The 20,358-nt window shown below is 44.3% G+C and overlaps 1 protein-coding gene across 1 annotated transcript; it reads left to right on the top strand.

Annotated features, from left to right (window-relative positions):
• Window positions 1-258: 258 nt before the first annotated feature.
• LOC149330709 (uncharacterized) lies at window positions 259-18,364 on the top strand. Its single transcript, XM_089559481.1, has 9 exons — window positions 259-309; window positions 4,314-4,420; window positions 5,311-5,401; window positions 7,257-7,418; window positions 8,953-9,088; window positions 10,439-10,536; window positions 11,880-12,005; window positions 14,107-14,393; window positions 18,094-18,364. Exons 1-9 carry the CDS (start codon window positions 259-261, stop codon window positions 18,362-18,364), a joined length of 1,329 nt encoding a protein of 442 aa, XP_089415607.1.
• The last annotated feature ends 1,994 nt before the right edge of the window (window positions 18,365-20,358 follow it).

Raw genomic sequence — 20,358 nt, 5'->3', positions numbered from 1 at the left:
GAACTGGAATGAACTAAAGAGGCCAGCCCGAAAGGCTTGAACTTTGTTACTGGAGGTCGGCTGGGTGGATTTCAGGATAGACGTTCAGTCCCATTACAGATATAAAAATGTCGCCTGAAAAACAAATTCACTTATTACTGCGCGTTGATACTCGCGACGGACAGGCGGTAGAAGGCCGAGCGAGTCTTCAGTTTTCACAAAACCCTAGACGGTCGTGTGCGTTCTTACAATTACTTTACCACTCGGAAAAAGAGTGCAATGGCCAAGGAAGATTTCGGAAACCTTGTCCTTAAAGTTGTCAAAGGTCCGGTAAGTGTCTCTAAGTGCGAAGTATAAGAAACTGAAATTTCAGTCTGATGTTTTAGTCCGAAATTACGTCGTCATTGTTAGAATGCAAGGATAGAAGTTGGGATGAATGATGCGATCGGAGTTTTCGGGCAAGAGTAATGTTTTTGTTGATGTATACCTGAAAATAATGGCAACAACAACTACAACAATAATAAGACATGCTTGAGAGAGGCTTCTTAAAAGAACGACGCTATGCTGAACTGCCGCTGTTGACGACTATGGTTACGCCCACGAAAAATGGGGGTTGCTATAGCGTTGATAACTAAGCACTTAACCTTTGTATAACAACAGCTCGTTCGTTAATATTTTTTGAAGCTATTGTATTAATGAGCATGCAAAGCTATCATGTTAAGGTAAGGGAAGGAAGAAAGGCACGGCACTAAAGCGCTGAAATTCAAATTTTAGCAAAAGTAACTCCACTTCTATAAAACTGATACAAAAATTGTTGCTGAGTATATTCATGAAGCGGCGTCCTCTGGCATTCCAGGCATAGCGCTGCGGTACTGAATGACGTTGCGAGGTCTCCTAAAAAGTTATTCCGACTTTTACGTTTTGCGGCATGATTCATGGGATAAATAAAAGGCTGCGAGCTGCAGCGGCGTCCCGCCAAAAAAAGTACTGGATCTCGTTTTCACGCCAAAGTGCAGTGGTTTTTCTACTATCATGCTTCTTCATAGTGACTGATATGAGAACGAGCGCCAACAGTTCGCAGTCTTAGCTATATGAACACATTTTTTTAACAGTAAGTTTAAGTGCATACGACCTTCCCATCTTAAAACATGTTAATTTGTTCGCTCTTCAAAGAGAATAGGCGACACTCTCTGAGCGAGCGCGTAGCCTGAAGAACTAATGTGAAAAGCTTAAAAGAAACTATACCTAATGTGAATAGCTTAAAATAAACTATACCTACTGTGAAAAGCTTGAAAGAAATGTGCATGCATTATGATGTCAATAGAACGTCGTTTTTGAGTTGCTGGATATAGCACAGTTATTTAAGGTATCTGACAGCCCTAAAATTATTACAAAGACGATCGCATGCATTTCATTTGTGGAAGATAAATAAGTTAATTTTCTCCTTTTTGATATTCATGTATGACAGGTTAAAAATATAGACTGGAAAACAGGCGTTTTATGCACCGGAAGTATAATGCGCTGATAAAAAGTTACGTTCTGTTAAATTCTGTAAAAGAAAGTAGACTTTTGAAAATTGCCGTTGCAGTGTCCGTTTCTTCCATCGTTCCTCTTGTGCCTGCGCAAGTTTTTTCTATTTTAGGTAAAAAAAACAATAGTTTGTGTCACAAACTCATCGTGTTTGTTGATTCTGAGCCAGCCACCAATTCTGTTCACATGTTTTTCTGAGTGCATCGGGTGCAGAGTTTTAACTTGTTGGAATCATTATATGAGTCGAACATTTCAACAAAAAAAGCGCATTGGACCTCAAAACAATGCGAAAACTGTTTTATGCGTCACAGTAACATTTGTTGCACAAAAATACCCATGAAATATACATGCATGTGAACGTTAAAATCGTGACTGTTCAATGCAATTACAATCATTTTTTCTTTTTGCGCGCACGAAAAAGACTAAGTGCACAGTTCACGCCTATGTGAATATCTCCGGGCGATGTACAGTCGGTGATATATATATATATATATATATATATATATATATATATATATATACACACACACATGTATACCAGGTGTCCCAGCTAAATGTCACCAAACTTTTAAAAAAGACGAAGTGTCCTAGTCCAGTGAAACCAACTAAAGGTTGTTCAGAGTCGCATGGCCGAGTCTCGAGTATTTATTTCATTCTTCAAAGTTAATTAATCAGTTAAGGTCAATTACCTAACTTTTTAATTACTGACTTCAGGAAAAAAGAGTCAATGAAAATGTTTTAGATCGCCTCGAAAAACCGCTAGTAGCGCTGTTTCCATCAGGGTACCATTTACGTAGCTTCATTTATCGGCCTTAAAAGAAAGTTATGACGTGACCAGCTGCTCACTCGCATTTCTGCCCCAATGTGCACCCAAAGTCTCATCGAGGAGAAGTCTTTAGGAAAACAGGATTTTATTCTCTAAGGTGCATCTTGGTACTTTGAAGTGGCACGGTTGTCACGTTTAAAGCTTTTTTTTATTGTACGAATTACGGTTAAAGGCCGGTAAAAAAACTAATCTACGCAAATAGTACGTTGCTGCCAATGTTTCAGTCAACTGTTTTTCAAAGCGATCTACAACTTTTCCTTTGGCACTTTGTTCATCAAGTCAATAATTAAAAAATTAGGTAATTAAACTTAATTAATTATTTAACCTTTAAAAACGAAAAAAATACTGCAGACTAGGTCACGCGCCTCTAAAGAACCCTCAGTTGGTTTCAGACGGCTAGGGCATCCCGTGTTTTTTAAAAGCTTGGTTACATTTAGCTGGGACACCTGGTGTATGTATATACGAGGGGGTACCCAAAAGAAACCGGACTAAATTTTTTGGTCGGCAAAGCTTCTGTGGTACCGCGTTTTGCCACTAAGCGCATAGAACGAACATTCCAGAGTCAGTAAGCCGAGTGCCGTCGTTGAAGGAGGTCAGACTAGTTTAGGCAGAGTTTTATAGTGACGACTGTTTTGTGTGAATGTCGTTTTTGCAATGGCTGATTTTCGTGAACAGCGTGCGCCGGTGAAATTCTGATTTTTGCTCAGAAAAAGCTGAATGGAAACTCTTGAAATATTAACAAAGACGTACAAGGACGATGCTATGGGGACAACTCAAGTGTTCCTGAATCGAATCCTGAATGAAAGCAACAATCATGCCAATGGAAAACTTCAAATTCACCTCGCCTCAAGAAAGCTCGTCAGGTGAAACCAAACCTCAAAACAATGCTGATTTGTTTTTTCGACGTGAGAGGAGTCGTCCATTGAGAATTTGTTCCGCAGTGTCAGACAGTTAGCCAGGCTTTCTTCTTGGATTTTTTGAAAAGGTTGGGCAACAGTGTGCGGTGGAAGCGGCCAGATTTGTGGCGGCCGGGTGACTGGTTTTTCCATCATGGCAATGGCCCTGCTCACACAGCCCAGTCTCTACGACAATTTTGGACCAAAAATGGCATGACCCCTATTCCTCAACCCTCATACTCTCCCGACCTTGCCCCGTGCTACTTTCTTTCTTTCCTAGAATGAAAAAATAGGTGAATGGAAAGCGTTTCGCTGATGTGGCTGAGATGAAGAAAAAAACGACGGAGGCACTGTCAAGCATCACAAAAAATGAATTTAAACAATGTTTTGAAAAATGGAATGTAAGATTCGACAAGCGTATCATTGCAAGTGGGGAATACTTTGAAGGAGATTGAAGGTCTGTGCTTAAGATGTGAACAAATAAGTTCAAACAAAAATAAGTCCGGTTTCTTTTGGGTACCCCCTCGTATATATATATATATATATATATATATATATATATATATATATATATATATATATATATATATATATATATATATATATAGGTTGCGAAAGCGTGAAGTACTAGACTGCTTATAAGAATATATAGCGAAGTATACGCTTCGTTAAAGGAAACATATTTATTAAACTCGACGTTTCGATCGGAAGACCGATCTTCTTCAGGACTCCCGAAGAAGATCGGTCTTCCGATCGAAACGTCGAGTTTAATAAATATGTTTCCTTTAACGAAGCGTATACTTCGCTATATATATATATATATATATATATATATAATAAGTTGGGGAAGTCACATTGAAAAACTTAACAGATTTATTCAACGTTTCGACCAGGGACTGGTCTTTTTCAAGAATCTTGAAAAAGACCAGTCCCTGGTCGAAACGTTGAATAAATCTGTTAAGTTTTTCAATGTGACTTCCCCAACTTATTATATTTTTAATCAGTTGCCTTGAAGATTTTGTTATCCCTTATATATATATATATATATATATATATATATATATATGCTGATGCGCTCCCAGTTCGACTACTTCCCCTACACTATGGGAGTGATGAGAGACGGCAAGAGGCAAGTCTACGGCCTGACGGGATCACTCTTCGGAAACATCACAGCCTCTTTGAACATCAGGTAAGAAGATGTTTTGATTGGGGGCCTGCTCAAAATCATGACTGTTTAATTAAAAACATCCTTCGAAATGAATATCGCGAAAGTAAGCAGTTGCACATTGATAAAGCGGTAAACATAATGCGTCAAAACATTCGCTTTTGTTTATAACACCCCACCTTGGGGTGCATAGAAAGGGAAACAGAAAAGGTATTTTGCCCGGGTTTGAATCTTTTTTTAATACTGTCTGACACCGCAGCAGGTTACGTTTTTGTCAACTGCCCATTGCTTTGTGTTAATTGAACTGGTTTCCCGTGCTCATAATAGAAAGAATGTGGGCTGACGCAGCAACATGGCATCTGCTTCGATAGCAAACGGAGCTTTGTCACTTGAAAATAGCCGAACTTTTGCAGAGTTAGCATGAACGAAACAAAAATGACGCTTTGGAAAGATGGATGTTTGTTACATGAAATTTCAGCACGATTTTTATGCGTCTTCTACAAAAAGCGTTGACACGCCCTATAAAAAAAAATTAAAGATCATTGTTATTTGCATCGGGTGCTTAAACTGTTGCAGCATACAGCGTTTTGGTATATGTAGTTTTAGGTCTATAAATACGTAAAAATAGAATTCTTCCGGCCTCAAAATATTTCTGTGCTCGAAAACTTAAGGGCGCAATATGTTATCATTATTTAAATACTTAAAAAAAGTTGTATCTTTGATAAGTGTGTCACACTAATTCGAGTCGGTTCATCGGGCTCTGTACGTAATCGTCTCTCTACGCTAACGCAGTCATATAGGAGACCCAACGATCAAGCTCTTTCGATTGTCAATCTGCGCAAGTGCATGTGGTTTGCGTGGAGAAATAGGGGATGTTTGCTGCTCTGGATCAATCGATGTTTCGAATGATGCAGCTACGATCTGCTCGACACCGCTGACTCGTACTGGGGAAACCTGATGGACGATGGCAACTTCACCGGTGCCCTTGGAATGCTACAGAGAAACGTACGTGCAGCCCTCTTTTTCTCTCTCTCTATGCCGCGGAGATTAATTCCTGAGAGATTAACAGAGCACGCAAGGATATAAGGTAAACAACAAGCGACACACACAAACGCATGTTTCGAGCACAAGCGTACTAAGGCCGATGATGAAGGATGGCCGCGCATGTGTCAACCTTCTTCATCGGCTTTCATCAGTCAGCGGTCGAAACCTGCTCAGCCAGTACCGATAGTTCAACTTCCCGTTTTACACACAAGCGTTTGGTGCGAATTCCTAATTGTCAGGCGTATAATTGCGCGCTATTAATGCCTCACTGGGTTCCATCACCTGCTTGGCTGTGCGCTGATTAAACTCGTCGAGTACAACTGAATGATTAAGCATAAACGGCACATAATTATCATTATCATCATCAGCGTAGCTGCTCCCACTTCACGACAAGGGGTTCTCCGAATGAGCATTAATCAACCCTCTCTTTTTGCATTCTGTGGCTCCCTATAATCGTAAACTTTCTAATCTCATCAATTCACATAACACTTTGCCGCCCATCTGCTGAGTTTTCTTCTCCTGTAGTTCACAACGCTTCCTGAGGAACCATCGGTTGCCTATTCTCCCCGTTGTCCCGCTCATGGTCATTTTCTCGTTTCGATTTCGGCTAGGATTTCATTAAGTATTCACTCTTATAACGTACTGTTTGTTATTCCTCTCTTTGAGTGTTTCCCTTATCACTTTCTTTTTCAGTATATCGCTAGTTTGCCCTGAATTTAAGCCCTTAATTTAGCAGCGACAAGATACAAGCATTTTTTTGTGATTTTAACCTTGACAACATAAAACCATGATCATCTGCCCCTTTCCTCCCCCCCCCCCCTCCCCCCCTACCTTCCCCACCAGGACGAAAGTGTCGCAACGGTAGATGCACCAGAATAATTTAATTTTATTTTACGCCAGCTGCTACATGGGAGACTCTTCACGGATGCACCTCACCTTGTTTTCTTTCAAAGTGTATCTCGCACTCTGAGGGCATTCTCTTTAGGGTAAAAGCTTAAAACTCTTCCTTAAAGTCTATATCCTCATAACGACGTAAACGTTTTCGCGGGAAACAGAAGAAGCCACGAAGGGAAGAAGAGAATAGCGATGAGAACGTTAATGACGTTTTATTTGAGGACGAGAAAAGTTAGTTTAAAATCAACACAAATACAGGATTCTTGTACATCAATTTCAATTGTGAGGCTACTGTGCATTATTGCATGTGACTGTTTTGGAATAATTTAAGGTAATTGTCCACCCTTCCGATGCGCTTCAAAATCTTGCCTTTAAAGTCTGTCCATCGCTCGGATAGAGTAGTTAAGACTGCCACAAAAAATCAACGGGGGGACATTTTTGACGGCAGCAAGGATGTTAATAGGAAAAAAAATGCATGCCTGCCGAAGGAAGATCTGTGGATATAATGATTTTTATAGCAATCTTACGATATACGAAAAAATTGCGATAATAAACAATTTCCTGCTGAAAACTGCGCTCTTCCAAAATATCTGGGTACGCGTAATGAAGAGAACTGAAAAAAAACGCCGTTTGTTGATGTAAATGAATTGATAGTAGATACGTACTGCAATACTACAAGGTACTAGCACAGGAAACAAAGAGGAGTAGCTGAGAATGAAAGAGTCGGCAAGGGAAGGAAGATTAGTAAATTAGCTTAGATGGCGTGGCCGTGGTTTACTAAGATTACGAATAAGCACAGATCAATGGGAGAATTAAGGCTTTCACCTGCAGTGGACTTTGTGCTTTGTACAGTAATGACATTGACGATACGTATTCAACCAGTATTATCGCCAGGTTCTGTACAGCGACACCCTGCATGCAGGAGGCTGATGTGGCCGTGGGTCCGTTCTCCTTGAAAGTGGACTACCTGCGCTACCTGTACGCTGCCGAGGCGCACATCTACGAAGACGTGCCCATGCTGAGCGCGATGCGCAGACCCTACCTCACCGGCGGCTTCTCCTCCACGGACTCTTTCCCACCCATGGTGAGCACTGCTGCCCAAGAACATATACATCAGGGCCGCCGAAGATTTGAGACTTGACTTTATAGTGCAGCCCAAAGAGCAGCAAATATTATTAGTATAGCTCGCATAATTCAATTCAATTCAAAACATTATTTCCAAACACTCGTTGGGGCTCATGAGGCAAAAAAGCTGCCATTGGCAGCTAGAGGGTGCCTGATGCCTGTACAAGGCAGCAGCATATAGCCAACAGAAAATTCTGAACAAATGTGCAGTTACACTTTCACAGAAATTGACTGATCGAAACACATTCCAAACACATCAAAACACTGCAAGAAAGCATACAGTAGGAAAGATTGAAAGGCAATGAAAATACAGTGAATATCATTAGCTGCACAAAAACTGGGATGAGAAAAACATTTCACGCGTCTGTTTTCTATTACATGATAGTAATAAGTAACTATATCTTTCCGCATTGTCCGTAGGGTACCAGGATGTGCGTTAAAGGGTAACTGCGGCCATTTTTTGACCACAGTCAGTTAATGGCTGCTCGCTGCTACTTGTAACTGTTTCCTCATACAACAAACTCCTGAATGCTTTCTTATGAGAACACGCAGAAAACTAAACTGTTCTCAGCCGTGGGATTTCTCACAGGCAATCTTCATTCTCAGGATAATGTACTGTGCAAAACTTATTAACATCGGTCAGCATCTAAACCCCCCCGGAGTGGCCCTTTAAGGTCGGCAGCAATTCCAGCGTGACCTCTTTCAGTATATGTATTTTGCATATCGCCTGAACTACGTGAGCCTTAAGTATAATAGTAATCATTTGATCACTAGAGGCACCAAACACAGCATGCTGTCTTTCTCTGTAGTTGCATGCTTAAGAAATGCTTTCGCATCGTAGATAAAATAACTTTTTTGTTGCTACGTACTTTTACGCCGTCCTTGCAATGCTTCCACCAGAGCGGTTTTAATTCATGCCTTGACTAGTCTCTATTGCTGGTGTCATCGTCAACCTGTTAAGGATTGCGGTTCTTAATCTCAATGTACAATAGTACCTTCTCGTTTGTCGCTACCGCAAATGCTGCTCTTGTATATTAAGCCTTAAAAAAGAAGGACTATCAGTGAATACGATAAAAGTATCTGTTTTGTAGATAACTGCAGCGAAATTGCTGCTATAGAACTGTTTAATCAATATAGCATGTCTACGAAATCGAGCAGCTGAACTGCTGAAGCTTTTAGATACGTGCCAACTCTTTTTCAGTTGGAACTCATCTACTCCTGCAGACAATATAACGATAAGGAAAATTATGAGCATCAAATGGAAGTGTGTGCTCATCCATAGGGCAGGGCCCTATGGCCCTGCCCTATGGCGGGGAGTAATTTGTAATTTTCTGGGAGTGCGCCGTGACCAATCACATTAGCCACTGCTGTTTCCTCTCTTTTAGCAACAATAAAAGAAAATAAAAAAGAGGAACTTAGGCGCGGAGGCGAACTGTTGTACTTCACTGATGCCTGTTAACATTTTCGGTGGTTTTTTCTTGCCGAAAAAATAGACGATGTCGCTACTGTTCGCGTCCATGGTGGTGCTGGTGTTCCTCTCCGCCTGGTTACTCGTTCACACAAACCACTCATGGATGTCTGCCGTGAAAGTGGTGTTCTGGATTTACGCCGAGTCTCTCCTCATGAAATGTAAGTACTCAATTAGGACCCGTAATTGTGCTAGTTAGTTTGCGTTCTCAAATCTTTTTGGTGGTATGAGATGGGACGTAGGACAATGTCTTTAGGCCTAATACCCACTGACCAATGTCTATCGGCCTTGAGTGGCTAATCCACATTTTATTCTGCGTAGATTAAATTCCTCGAATCAGCATCACCTGTTCGAAGAAAAAAGTAGTTACTTTTGTGCATAATCTTCTGGTCTACACTAAGTCATGCACTGCTAACATCGAAAATTACCGCAGAAAAGTGACAACAAAGGCAGCCACTCATGTTACAGCCCCTTGGATTGTTCGAAGAAGCCATAATATACAAACCGATTTCCGGTCCGCCGTCAATTGAGAGGTCACGGTGCGATTCTATGCCGCTATGCCTTGCGGCCTATCATGTTCTGTTCCGCAGCCATATGTTATTTTCTTTCTCACGTCATGGATGATATCAAGACGTTATTTTTTAATGTCCAAAGCCATGCGCCACATGGTGGTAGCCAAGAAAACCAGAAGCGTTTGTCCGGATTGCCGGTAATGTTGAGCGCCAATCGCATAAGGGAATGCGCACGACATGCGTGCAGTGGTAGATTCGCTGCTTTCCCGGGCACGAAGTGTTCGCTCCCGACTGTCACCGGCTTTTCAAAATCAATGCCTCTTTGGTTTCGATGAAGGCCAGGTCAATCAGTTTTGGCGAATCATGCCCTCTTTTATTACTCTTCGTTTCGCTCGTCCATCCACTAGAGTTCGTGCCTGCCGCCATGTGTTATGAGAGAAGGAGAATACCCCATTACTAGCATCGTGTCATAATAGGCAACAGCTTTGCTTCTCTTTTTCTTCGTGACATGATGTCTTAAGCATTTGGCAGCCATGGCACACCTTGCGATACGATACAAGCCATCGCTTAACATAACATGCCACATCGCTAGCAGTTAAGTAAGAGACGCGTCCAAGAAGGTATCCGTTTGAATGGAGTGATGTGGGTGGCATTCTATAGCAAATCCCGTAGCATAAATCTCACAGCATACAAAGGAAATCTTGCTTCGCCACTAGTCGCCACGGGCGGCCATTGTCGTGAATGAGGTTTCTTAGCGGAAAATCATAGCTTCATCCCTGTTTCTGAGCCTCCACATAGTGGGACCATTGTCGTGAATGAGGTTTCTTAGCGGAAAATCATAGCTTCATCCCTGTTTCTGAGCCTCCACATAGTGGGAATTAGAGGCAGTACTTATCCTCCTCGGGAATTTTGTAATCCTCTACCTTGTTTGTGGGATCGGGCTCGGTACGTGCATGTTCCCATGAAGAACCTCCATTCTTGCTCTGCGCCTGCGCCCAGCTACAAGCACTAGTCTTTTGAAGACGACGGCATCGCGGATTCTATTCCTTGCCTGGATGATCGCCACATTTGTCATCGGGCAGTACATCACGGGTCAGGTGAGCGACACGCAAACATCCAACACCTTAAACCATTAATTATTTCACGTAGAAACGTAAACTGTTTAGTTGAATGAATTTCTTTCATAGATACATATATCTTATTAACATGCTCTTTGAATCATGGCGGTGGCAAATGCGCCTTTGCCTAATAAATTGAAATGGCCTTTTAATTCCCATCGTTTCATTCTTTTTAATTACGTTGCGGTTTTTCCCGATTTTTTGCTAAGGACCTAAACCCTTCCTGGCGCTGTGTGCGATTACTCTAAGAAATTTTAATTTTTCCGTCCAGACAGTCTATGGAAGCCACAAGTAAGACAATTTGTCTGGTTTCCAGGAGAAAACATCGACCATAGTTAATTTTTGGACATGTAGGAAATTGGGTACAAGGGGTCACAATCAGTGTAAACTGTAACATAGAAGCAGCATATCAGAGGATACATATTGTTGACATCACGCTAAAATCACAGAATAAAGCGATATTATAAACGCTCACAAAACATGTCTGGAGGGAAACGGCAGCGGATATACTATCACTATCACTGCTATGAGGAGTATTATTTAATGTTAAGATAATATTTCTCATAGAATAAAAATATTGTTAGGAATATTATTTTAAGAGACCCGTGTACTGTACTATGTCAGAACAGGTTAAAGAACCCCGGGTGGTCGAAATTTCCGGAGCCCTCCACTACGGCGTCCCTCATAGCCTGAGTCGCTTTAGGATGTTAAACCCCAATAAACCAATAATATATGAAGGGTGTTACATTCAGCAGGAACGAAAACATTACTTCCACCTGTTGCGTGTCCCTAAAAAAAAACTTCAAAATTTTCAATGGAGGTAACTGTATATAAAGCGCTTTAAAGGATGAAATAAATTGGGCGGCCGAAACAGAGGCATGCGCATTGGGTGGTCATCAGGATCAAAATGACAACCGCACACTGCCGCACTCTGTGCTGTGAGCTTTCCATATAAACTGCCTGGTCTGATCTCGCGAGGCCAACAGCAAGAAGTTCTTCCGCATAACAGAGGCCATTAACACATAACAGGAAAGAATACCTGACAAATCTTCGCCCCAATAAAAAATCTTAACATCTATTTTAATTTTTGGAAAAATTCGTCCCAGGTCGGAAAATGAGTTTCTTTTTTCAGATGGGTGCCCTTTCGTTTCGTTACCTAAAGTGCTGCTTAAAACAGTTCAACAGAGGCCGGTCTTACAAAGGACCAGAGTTAAAACATCCATTTGCAATACTGAGCGGCGGCGTCGCATATCTTCTGATCGCGTGCAGCCAGGACTTCATTTAAGTAAATCTGTTCTCACACTTATTTTTGTCTGGCACAGGTTAAGGCTGCCCTGCTGATCCGCTCGCCTGCGCCCCGCATCGACACCCTGGAGCAGATGCTGGAAAAGCGGCCCCCCATCCGCCCAGTCACATTGACGGCCACGCCCCTGATGAACATGCTGAAGGTAGGGCTTGTTGCAGACCTAACTAGTACTCGATGCACTTCTCTAAAGCGTGCGTAGAGCGCACCAAATGTTACGCGGATGTCGTATACAAAATGGCCTAAGCCAAGAAACAATACTTTATCATGAAACATCTTTTATAACGATATTGATGGACTTCTCATGTCATCCAAAGGTGGAAAGTATATTTTCGTTGCGCTTCTCATGACAGAGCTTCCATTGAAACCCACGTGTTCTTCAGGGCGGACATGTGCAAATACATGGGAGTTTCTCTAGTCTCCTTGTGAGCTCAGACCTTCAGTAAAGGGAGCTTTCGAGAGAGTTTGTTTCATACTTCAAAAATAACTGCAGCGCAGAAACGATGTTCACACTAGGAAGCCAAATGCACGCACACACAAAGCAGCGTTTGTTCGTGTGTTTGTGCCTTCATGATTTGAACGTGGTTCTTGGGCTGCAGTTATTTCTGAGGCTAATACCCGTGTTGATAAAAAAGAAGCCTATATACCGCTTCGCGACCTTCATAAGGAACGTTGGCCCTTTTCTCGGTGTGATACGTGAGCACACATGCACCCAGGCCCAGGATAGCATAAGGTACACGTTGCAGTGGCTCAGTGGTCAATCGGCTGAGCTGCTTTGCTCAAGGAAGCTGGATGGAATTTTGGCCGCGGTGGTCTTTTTTCACTGGGGGCCAAATGCCAAACATGTACGGCCGCTGTGAGATGTCAAGAAACTGTAAATTGCAGGTTTTGGAACAACACTGGGTACTGTACGACGTCAAATATTTCTAAATTGTTTGGGTCGACGTCCCGTGGGCTATTAAGGACACCGTAGTGAAGCGCTCCGGATGAGTTTAGACTACCAGGGGTTCCTTAACATGTGCTTAAATCGCACTGCACACAGGCGCCTTTTGCATTTCGCCTCAACAGACATGCGGATGTCGCGGACGGGATTCTAACCCAGTCCGGCTGTTGGGTAACTCAACGCTCTAGCCACTAAGCCGCCGCGGCGTGTTTTGTGAAGTAAATGAACGTTATGAACCACAGGAGCTCTAACAGTCCGGAGAGTTCCGTTAGAGCGTGTCTTACGGCCCATGTGCAGCTACGGGGTGTTACAACCCACATATACCGTACCAGTATAAGCATGCGTGCCGAGCAAAGGTGGACGGACTTTCGCAGGTTTCCGCCACTGCATTTTAATGCACGGACTAAAACGAGCGGGCACTGAAAAAAAAGATACGAGAAAGTAAAAATCTAAAAGTTCGGTGCATTTCATGCATTACAAGCAATATAAAATTTAGAAATGTGCGACAACCTTGTCACCACCATTCTGCCATTCCAGCGTTGTAGACAGATATGCGAACGTCTGAGCGTACTTACGAAGATGATTCTGGTCCGAATAGAGACGCACACAGAATACGAAATACCAAAGCCACTAGGAGCAATTCTGTATTTGCTGGAAAATAAGATATTTGCGGAGAGCTCATGTGATAATGATATGCATTGCAAGATGGGCGTAGGACAATCTATAGCACGGCTCGTAAATGGTGGCACCCCGGCAGCCTTGTCTTGTACCCCCTTAGTGAGTGTGTGCTTGTGTGCCTGTCCGGGTCAAATGTCTCTTTCTTGCGATGAGTACACCCTTGAATATGCACATAACACCGTGGAAGTACACACACCCACAAACAATGTAGCAAATTGTCACGTTCTCATTCCACTACTGGCCGTCCTCGATGATATAATTATTAACGCGAAAACATTAGATGGCTATGTTGATGCAGGAAGTTCTCGCAAAATTTGTCGCCGGAACTTGGTCCCCTGTGTCGTCACTGGGGTCCTTGTTCATCAATTATGATGATAGTCATGATGATAAGTAACGATAGCGATGACGATACTGATGATGATGACAGCAACACTGATAGTCGGTGATGGCGATGATAATGATAGCTATCTCAAAAGGTCGTGGGGTGGAGTCCTGCAAAAGACAGTGGGGAATGAAAAATGGGAGGGAGAGAGGAAAGGGAAAGGGTTTCGCATTCACGCTCTTCAGCAGACTTAAGAGCGATGCTGTAATTTTTCCTCTCCTTCCCGCTTCTTCGATTGCGCAGCTTTCCGGCCTGGACTCGTACCGTGCCCTGCATGACCGCATCGTGAGCATGCGCGGCGAGCTACCGCAGAGCGCAGTCTACTCGGAGCGTATCCTGCGTCAGGTGGTGGCCGGCGAGGCAATCATCATCATGGACGCCACTGGTAACCGGGTGTCCGTGGCCCCCTTCTGCGATGCCCTGCAGCCGGCCTTCTTCCATGTGTCAAGCCAGCGAGTGGAGACGGCCGACTTCCGCTGGTACATGAACAAGCGCCTCGACCCTCGCCTCGTCGTCGCCATGGACCGCAGGTGGGAGGCGACAAACGTCAGCCAAATATTATTTTATCATTTCAGGAGAGGTGAAACCTATTACGCGCCACTCCGTTTCTCATGGTTGGTTTATGGTTTATGGGGTTTAACGTCCCAAAGCGACTAAGGCTATGAGAGACGCCGTAGTGGAGGGCTCCGGAAATTTCGACCACCTGGGCTTCTTTAACGTGCACTGACATCGCACAGTACACGGGCCTCGAATTTCTCCTCCAAAGAAATTCAACCGCCGCGGCCGGGATCGAACCCGCGTCTTTCGGGCCAGCAGCCGAGCACCATAGCCACTGAGCCACCACGGCGGCTTACTCCGTTTCTTAGTACCGCTGTTGCTTACTCCGTTTCTTAATACCGCTGTTGCTTTGTATCCTCTTTTCGAAAGGATATAAAGCATATATCCTCTTTTTCTATATATCATCTTTATATCCTCTTTTTCCGCCCCGCCGCGGTGGCTGAGTGGTTACGACACTCGGCTGCTGGCCCGAAAGACGCGGGTTCGATCCGGGCCGCGGCGGCTGAATTTCCATGGAGGCGAAATTCTAGAGGCCTGCGTACTGCGCGATGTCAGTGCACGTTAAAGAACCCCAGGTGGTCGAAATTTCCGGAGCCCTTCACTACGGCGTCCCTCATAGCCTGAGTCGCTTTAAGACGTTAAAACCCCAATAAACCAATAAATATCCTCTTTTCGATAGTGGTAGAGAAAGAGGCGAGACGGGGTGATGAGTGCATTCATTTGAATGTGCTGAAGAAGGCGAGCCTCCGGCACCGTGAGTGATTGAGTGGACCCTTCCTGTCCCAACTGCCCCTGTATCTATGCGGACGTGGCCCATTGCCTCTTCTATTGCCCGGCTGCTCAGCAGTGGGGTTCCTACCCCCCACCTTCTTTATCCATCACCACCTGGCTCGACTGGCTTGGCGCTGAAGGGGAGGAAGAACAGCGACTTCTGGTTACCCAGGATGTCGACATGCTCAGCCTGTAAATTTTGGCCGAATAAAGGTCTTCTACTACTACTACATTCTCTTTTCCATTCTACGTTTTCACACTTTACTCAGATCCTGCGCTTAAATACGTACGATATTGCCGCGAATCTTCGTAGCGTTTATTTGTTCATTCTTTAAAGCTGCCGGAACGCCGTTTTATCACTTTGTGCGTGATGCAAGAAGCGATCAGATTTATTACGACTGATTGCATCCAGGCGGAGCCGATTCTACGTTGTTCCAGAATGTTCTAGTTACTTTTCACGTTTTATCTGGAAAGTTCGCTATCAGCTTTAAATTCAGCGCGGCCGAGAGCTCTACATTATCATCACCCACTGAGTCTCGGGTATTATACCTCTTTAAACAGCTGATCCCGCTCCATATAAATTCGGTGCTGTTGCTTTGGGTACCGCGGCACATGGGCATTCAGTTAAATGTGGTTGCCGATTCCTTAGCAAGGGCCTCTCTCTGCGGCCCAATAATTGCTGTCCTGCCAACCTGCGCATATAAAGCTGCGGTGAGGGTTCGCAGTTACACATTATTTCAGGAATTTTCAGCCTTGGCGCTTACTTAATCTCCCGAATATCAACATCTTCTGCATCCTTGGAGTAGGAAACACTGGTGCTCGCGCAGACTGGAGGTCTCTTTCACGCGTTCGCGATGGCGAGTTTCTCTGCTAAATTTCTACCTTAGATCTGGTCTGGCTCACGCGTTCGCGATGGCGAGTTTCTCTGCTAAATTTCTACCTTAGATCTGGTCTGGCGCTTTCTCCACTGTGCCCATTTTGTGCCGAACCTCAGATGCTGTTCTGCCACCGCTTCTCTTCTTTGAGGAGGCGCCTAATAGAAATTCCGTTTCGCCAGCTGGGTCTGCCTGTGTCCACTGCGGTTGTTCTTTCCTTTGACGCTTCTTCGCTTGGACAAAGCAACAGGAGCGCGTGCTTTGCTGTTCAAAATTTTCTTCTAGAAACGCAGCGACTCCCATGCTAATTTTAATTTAATTTAACTTTTTATTTATTTTTAGTCTTCTGATTTTCAAAAATGTATTTTATTATTTTATCTCTTTCAGTCAGTGCAAAATTGAACCATTACACGCGTTGCATTCGAATTTGCACATAAAGCCATCGTCCTGTCTTGGATCTCCCAGCTAACAGGTCCCCTGTCGTTTCGTCGTCCAATCTGTCAGCCTAAACCTTATTACTACTTCCTTTCCTCTATAAATGCTCCTCTTTCCATCAGTTCACTGCCTGTGTCTTGGCCATTCCCCCGTAGTGGGTATGTGCCATTTTATTTGAGGCCAACTAAGCAACCAACTTCGTGCATCGCATATTTTTGCCCTTGTTGTACAAACTTTCGTGCCAACTTTCTACTTAACGGGGTGGTTCTGGTGTGCATAGCAAAAAATAGTACTGCAGCTTTCGTACCCTAATAATCCCGGTACTTTGTCGCTATTGTAACTATTTTTGTCAAAAGCAGCAATCAGGTGATTAAAATGTCTGTGATAAATGCATACCGTCGTGTCATCAGCGTACAGAACACATTTAAATTAGGTAGGACAATCTGGCTAATCATCGATACAGTATTAGGAAAAGCCGCGCACATTAATTGAAACCTTGTGGTGCTTCTTGGCTAATGGCCTTTGGGTGGGACAGAACACCTAAAGCAATATTGGGGAGCCGAATATTCCCACACTGGAATACTGGGGGAAAGGAATGGAATGTTTAATCGTGGCAAAAGCTTTTGTGCTGTCTGCAAAGATACTATACGCGCTGGCTACGAAATCTTCACAGTTAATATGCGGGTCTCGCTGCAGTAAATTAAACCTAAATTCACGAAACTGAATGCTTTTCTCGTTATCTACATTAAAACATAGGTGCTTCCTGAACCACATCCTTAAAAAAGAAAATATGATAGCCTTTAGGTTGCCTGCTATTGTGTCTGCAATTAGTGTGTCACGTTTTTCCAATTTTTTTCAGCAAAACTCCGCTTCGAACGAGTTTCATTGGCCTTATATGATATTGAAATTGAAATTGAACTTTATTCCGTCGAGGCGGAAAGAGACTCGAACAAAAGTGAAAACATATCACTTGACGTGGTTCGATGCCCCCATTTACAAGGCATACAGCAGTTGCACATTTACTTATATAGCAGCCTAGTCACGAGAACATACACACATAGCAAGTGAATCAAGACCTTCTTGTCTGAAAAGAAAAAGTAGTTGGTCGCATTCTACGTCAAAGTCCCATTTTACACAACCATAAGATATCCCCATCACATCATACCAGCATAATACACCTGAGAAAAAAAAAGCATCATTATACAATTATACATGAGTCATCGTTATGAATGAGTCATCACCTTCTTGGATGTTCCAGTACCTTCCACTGGATTTTCCTATGGCAGTATTCTAATTCGACCGGCTATTTCACCTTAATCCAGCACTAATCCCCACAACTCCCCCTTAATTCATTTTCTGCGGTTGGCCAGCCGCCAAATTTTTCGGGGGGCCTTCCTGCTACCTTCCACGTCCCTTGACCTCTCTCGACCAATAAGGATGGCCCATCAGGGCAGGTTGTGATGACGTCACAACGTCACATGGCCTCTCTCGACCAATCAGGGAATTTAGTTGTGGAGAGACCGGAAAATGCATGACGACGATCTAAATGCGATCACATTAAGAACTATTTGTCTTTTCCCTTCTCGGTTAGGATCCGCTGGCTACAGGAAGCCGCCGTGCCCTTCATGCTCCCGCACGAAATATTCCGCAAGCCAGCCACCTGCTTCCTCGATCACAGCGGAGGAAGCGGCGGACGCTCGGCGGCAGGCCAGTACGAAGTGCTCCACCTCGAAGACCTGCGAGCTGCTTTCCTCGTCTTGCTGTGCTCGCTGGCAGCCGCACTTTGTGTGCTCCTCTTCGAGTTGGTCTCCCACAAGTGCTTCCATCGCCGCCAGCTCAGAGGGAAGAGAGGCCTTGCTTAAGCGGCAGTAAATGTAACCATAGCCGGATGGAACTCAATAAAGATAGGACATATTGTCCTCAAGGGAAGCTCTCCATCAATGGCATCTGCCAATTTTCATAACGACCCGAGGAGGCCTTAAGCCAGTTCCGTCGGCTTGCTGTCATGGCGTCGATGTAGATCTCAATGCAAGGAGATTGGTCGCGAAGTACTCTCAATGCGTAAAAACCATTGATAAGAGGGCTTCCTCTGAAGAGCACAAGCAGTTTGTTCTTGGGTTGCATCCTACTAAAGGGGGACATCTGGACGAGCTAGGAGTTGTGTGCGACATGGCTAGGGGAAAGCTTGCCCGATCTTCGCCCTTCGCAGTGCCAAAGAAGTGGCAATTAAAAATTACGCCTTCACTGCAGCCTGATTCACACTGATCCGGCCACCTACGAGTGTTGCAGGCTGGATGCCGAGTATGACTTTGTCAATATTCCGCAATTCTTGAGTCCTTTGTACGCCCATCTTGTACAATAAATTGTACTTCTGAGCTCGGCTACTATCCGCCAATCAGAGAGAAGATCGCATGGCTCTCAAGAATCACTCCACTGACGCATATGTTACTACAAGACAACCCACAAGCTCGTCCGTGTCACATGATCTTATGACGTCACGTGCACCGTTGACCAATCAGCCCTCGGCCAGGTCGCATGATCCTGTGGCTTGATCACTGTCTCCACGAATAAGGAAATTTTATGACCAAGCCCGCCGTATTTTTTCCGTGATAAGACTTCCAAATGCACCCCATTAAAAGCCCAATCAAGAAAGATGTCAGGCAGTGTGACACGATCTCTTGAATACTATTCACCGCGTATTTGGAGAAGATATTCACAGATTACGATTGGGATAGTTGGGGATCAAAGGGAACGGAGAACACCTTACTTGTTTGCTGTTTGCTGATGCGTACCCTTGCTAAGTAACTGGGTCGTCAGATTATAAAGCATGACCTAAAATCTGGACATGCAAAGCAGAACGATGGGCTGCTGACGGTGCGCTGAAAAACCGCGTTTTCAGCAGCCTCTGACGTTTATCTCATAACCAAGAGAAACGGGAAGCTCTGTGGTGAGCAGCAAAGAAGGCTCGGAGATGGCAGCGCTTTATCATATCGCGTAAAATGAGAGCACTGTGGGCGCTGTGCATTTCGATGCGCAGAGTGCACCCGTGAGCAAAAAGCATTAGCACAAGTGATGCGCCACCGGAAAGGCAGACGACAACGCTCGGCGCGTCGGTTACAAGCTCGCAGATAACAAAAGTGGATGACGTGTTCGCAAACCCTGGCCCCACGCCAGCCGCGCGGTGCGATCACGCCACTGCGGTTACGTAACGTGGAGGCTAACAAAGAGGGTTCAGCTTAAGTTAAGGACAACGCAGCGAGCTATGGAAAGAAAAATGATAGGTGCAACGTTAAGAGATAGGAAGCGGGCGGAGTGGGTGAGAGAACAAACGCGTGTTAAGGACATCCTAGTTGAAATCAAGAGGAAGATGTGGGCTTGGGCAGGGCATGTAATGCGAAGGCAAGATAACCGCTTGTCTTTAAGGGTAACAGAGTAGATTCCAAGAGAAGGCAAGCGTAGCAGGGGGGCGGCAGAAAATTAGGTGGGTGGATGAGATTAAGAAATTTGCGGGAATACGGCGGCCGCGGCTGGCGAAGGACAGGGTTAATTGTAGAGACATGGGAGAGGCCTTTGCGCTGCAGTGGGCGTGGTCAGGCTGATGATGATGATGACGATGAACGTCAAGGAGGCCATGCCGAAGAAAAGCCGGCGTAGGCGTCGGCGCCCTTGACAGGGAGTGAAAAACCAACGACAAATCCACAGAGAAGCAACTTACAAGGCCACCTAGATCATGTGCCCTTGTGGCGTCGCCACCTGTCTATCACCTGTCCATCAAGATTTTACCAAGAAATAGAGCAGCTGATGGTAGATTGAACTTCGTGATATATCCGTTGCCTCACCCCTTATGTAATATCTT

The sequence above is a fragment of the Amblyomma mixtum genome, chromosome 9, assembly GCF_055824585.1.
Source record: "Amblyomma mixtum isolate Tamu chromosome 9, ASM5582458v1, whole genome shotgun sequence".
Lineage (NCBI taxonomy): Eukaryota > Metazoa > Arthropoda > Arachnida > Ixodida > Ixodidae > Amblyomma > Amblyomma mixtum.
The sequence above is the reverse complement of the archived record's forward strand: the minus strand, read 5'-3'. Positions and strand labels throughout refer to the sequence as shown.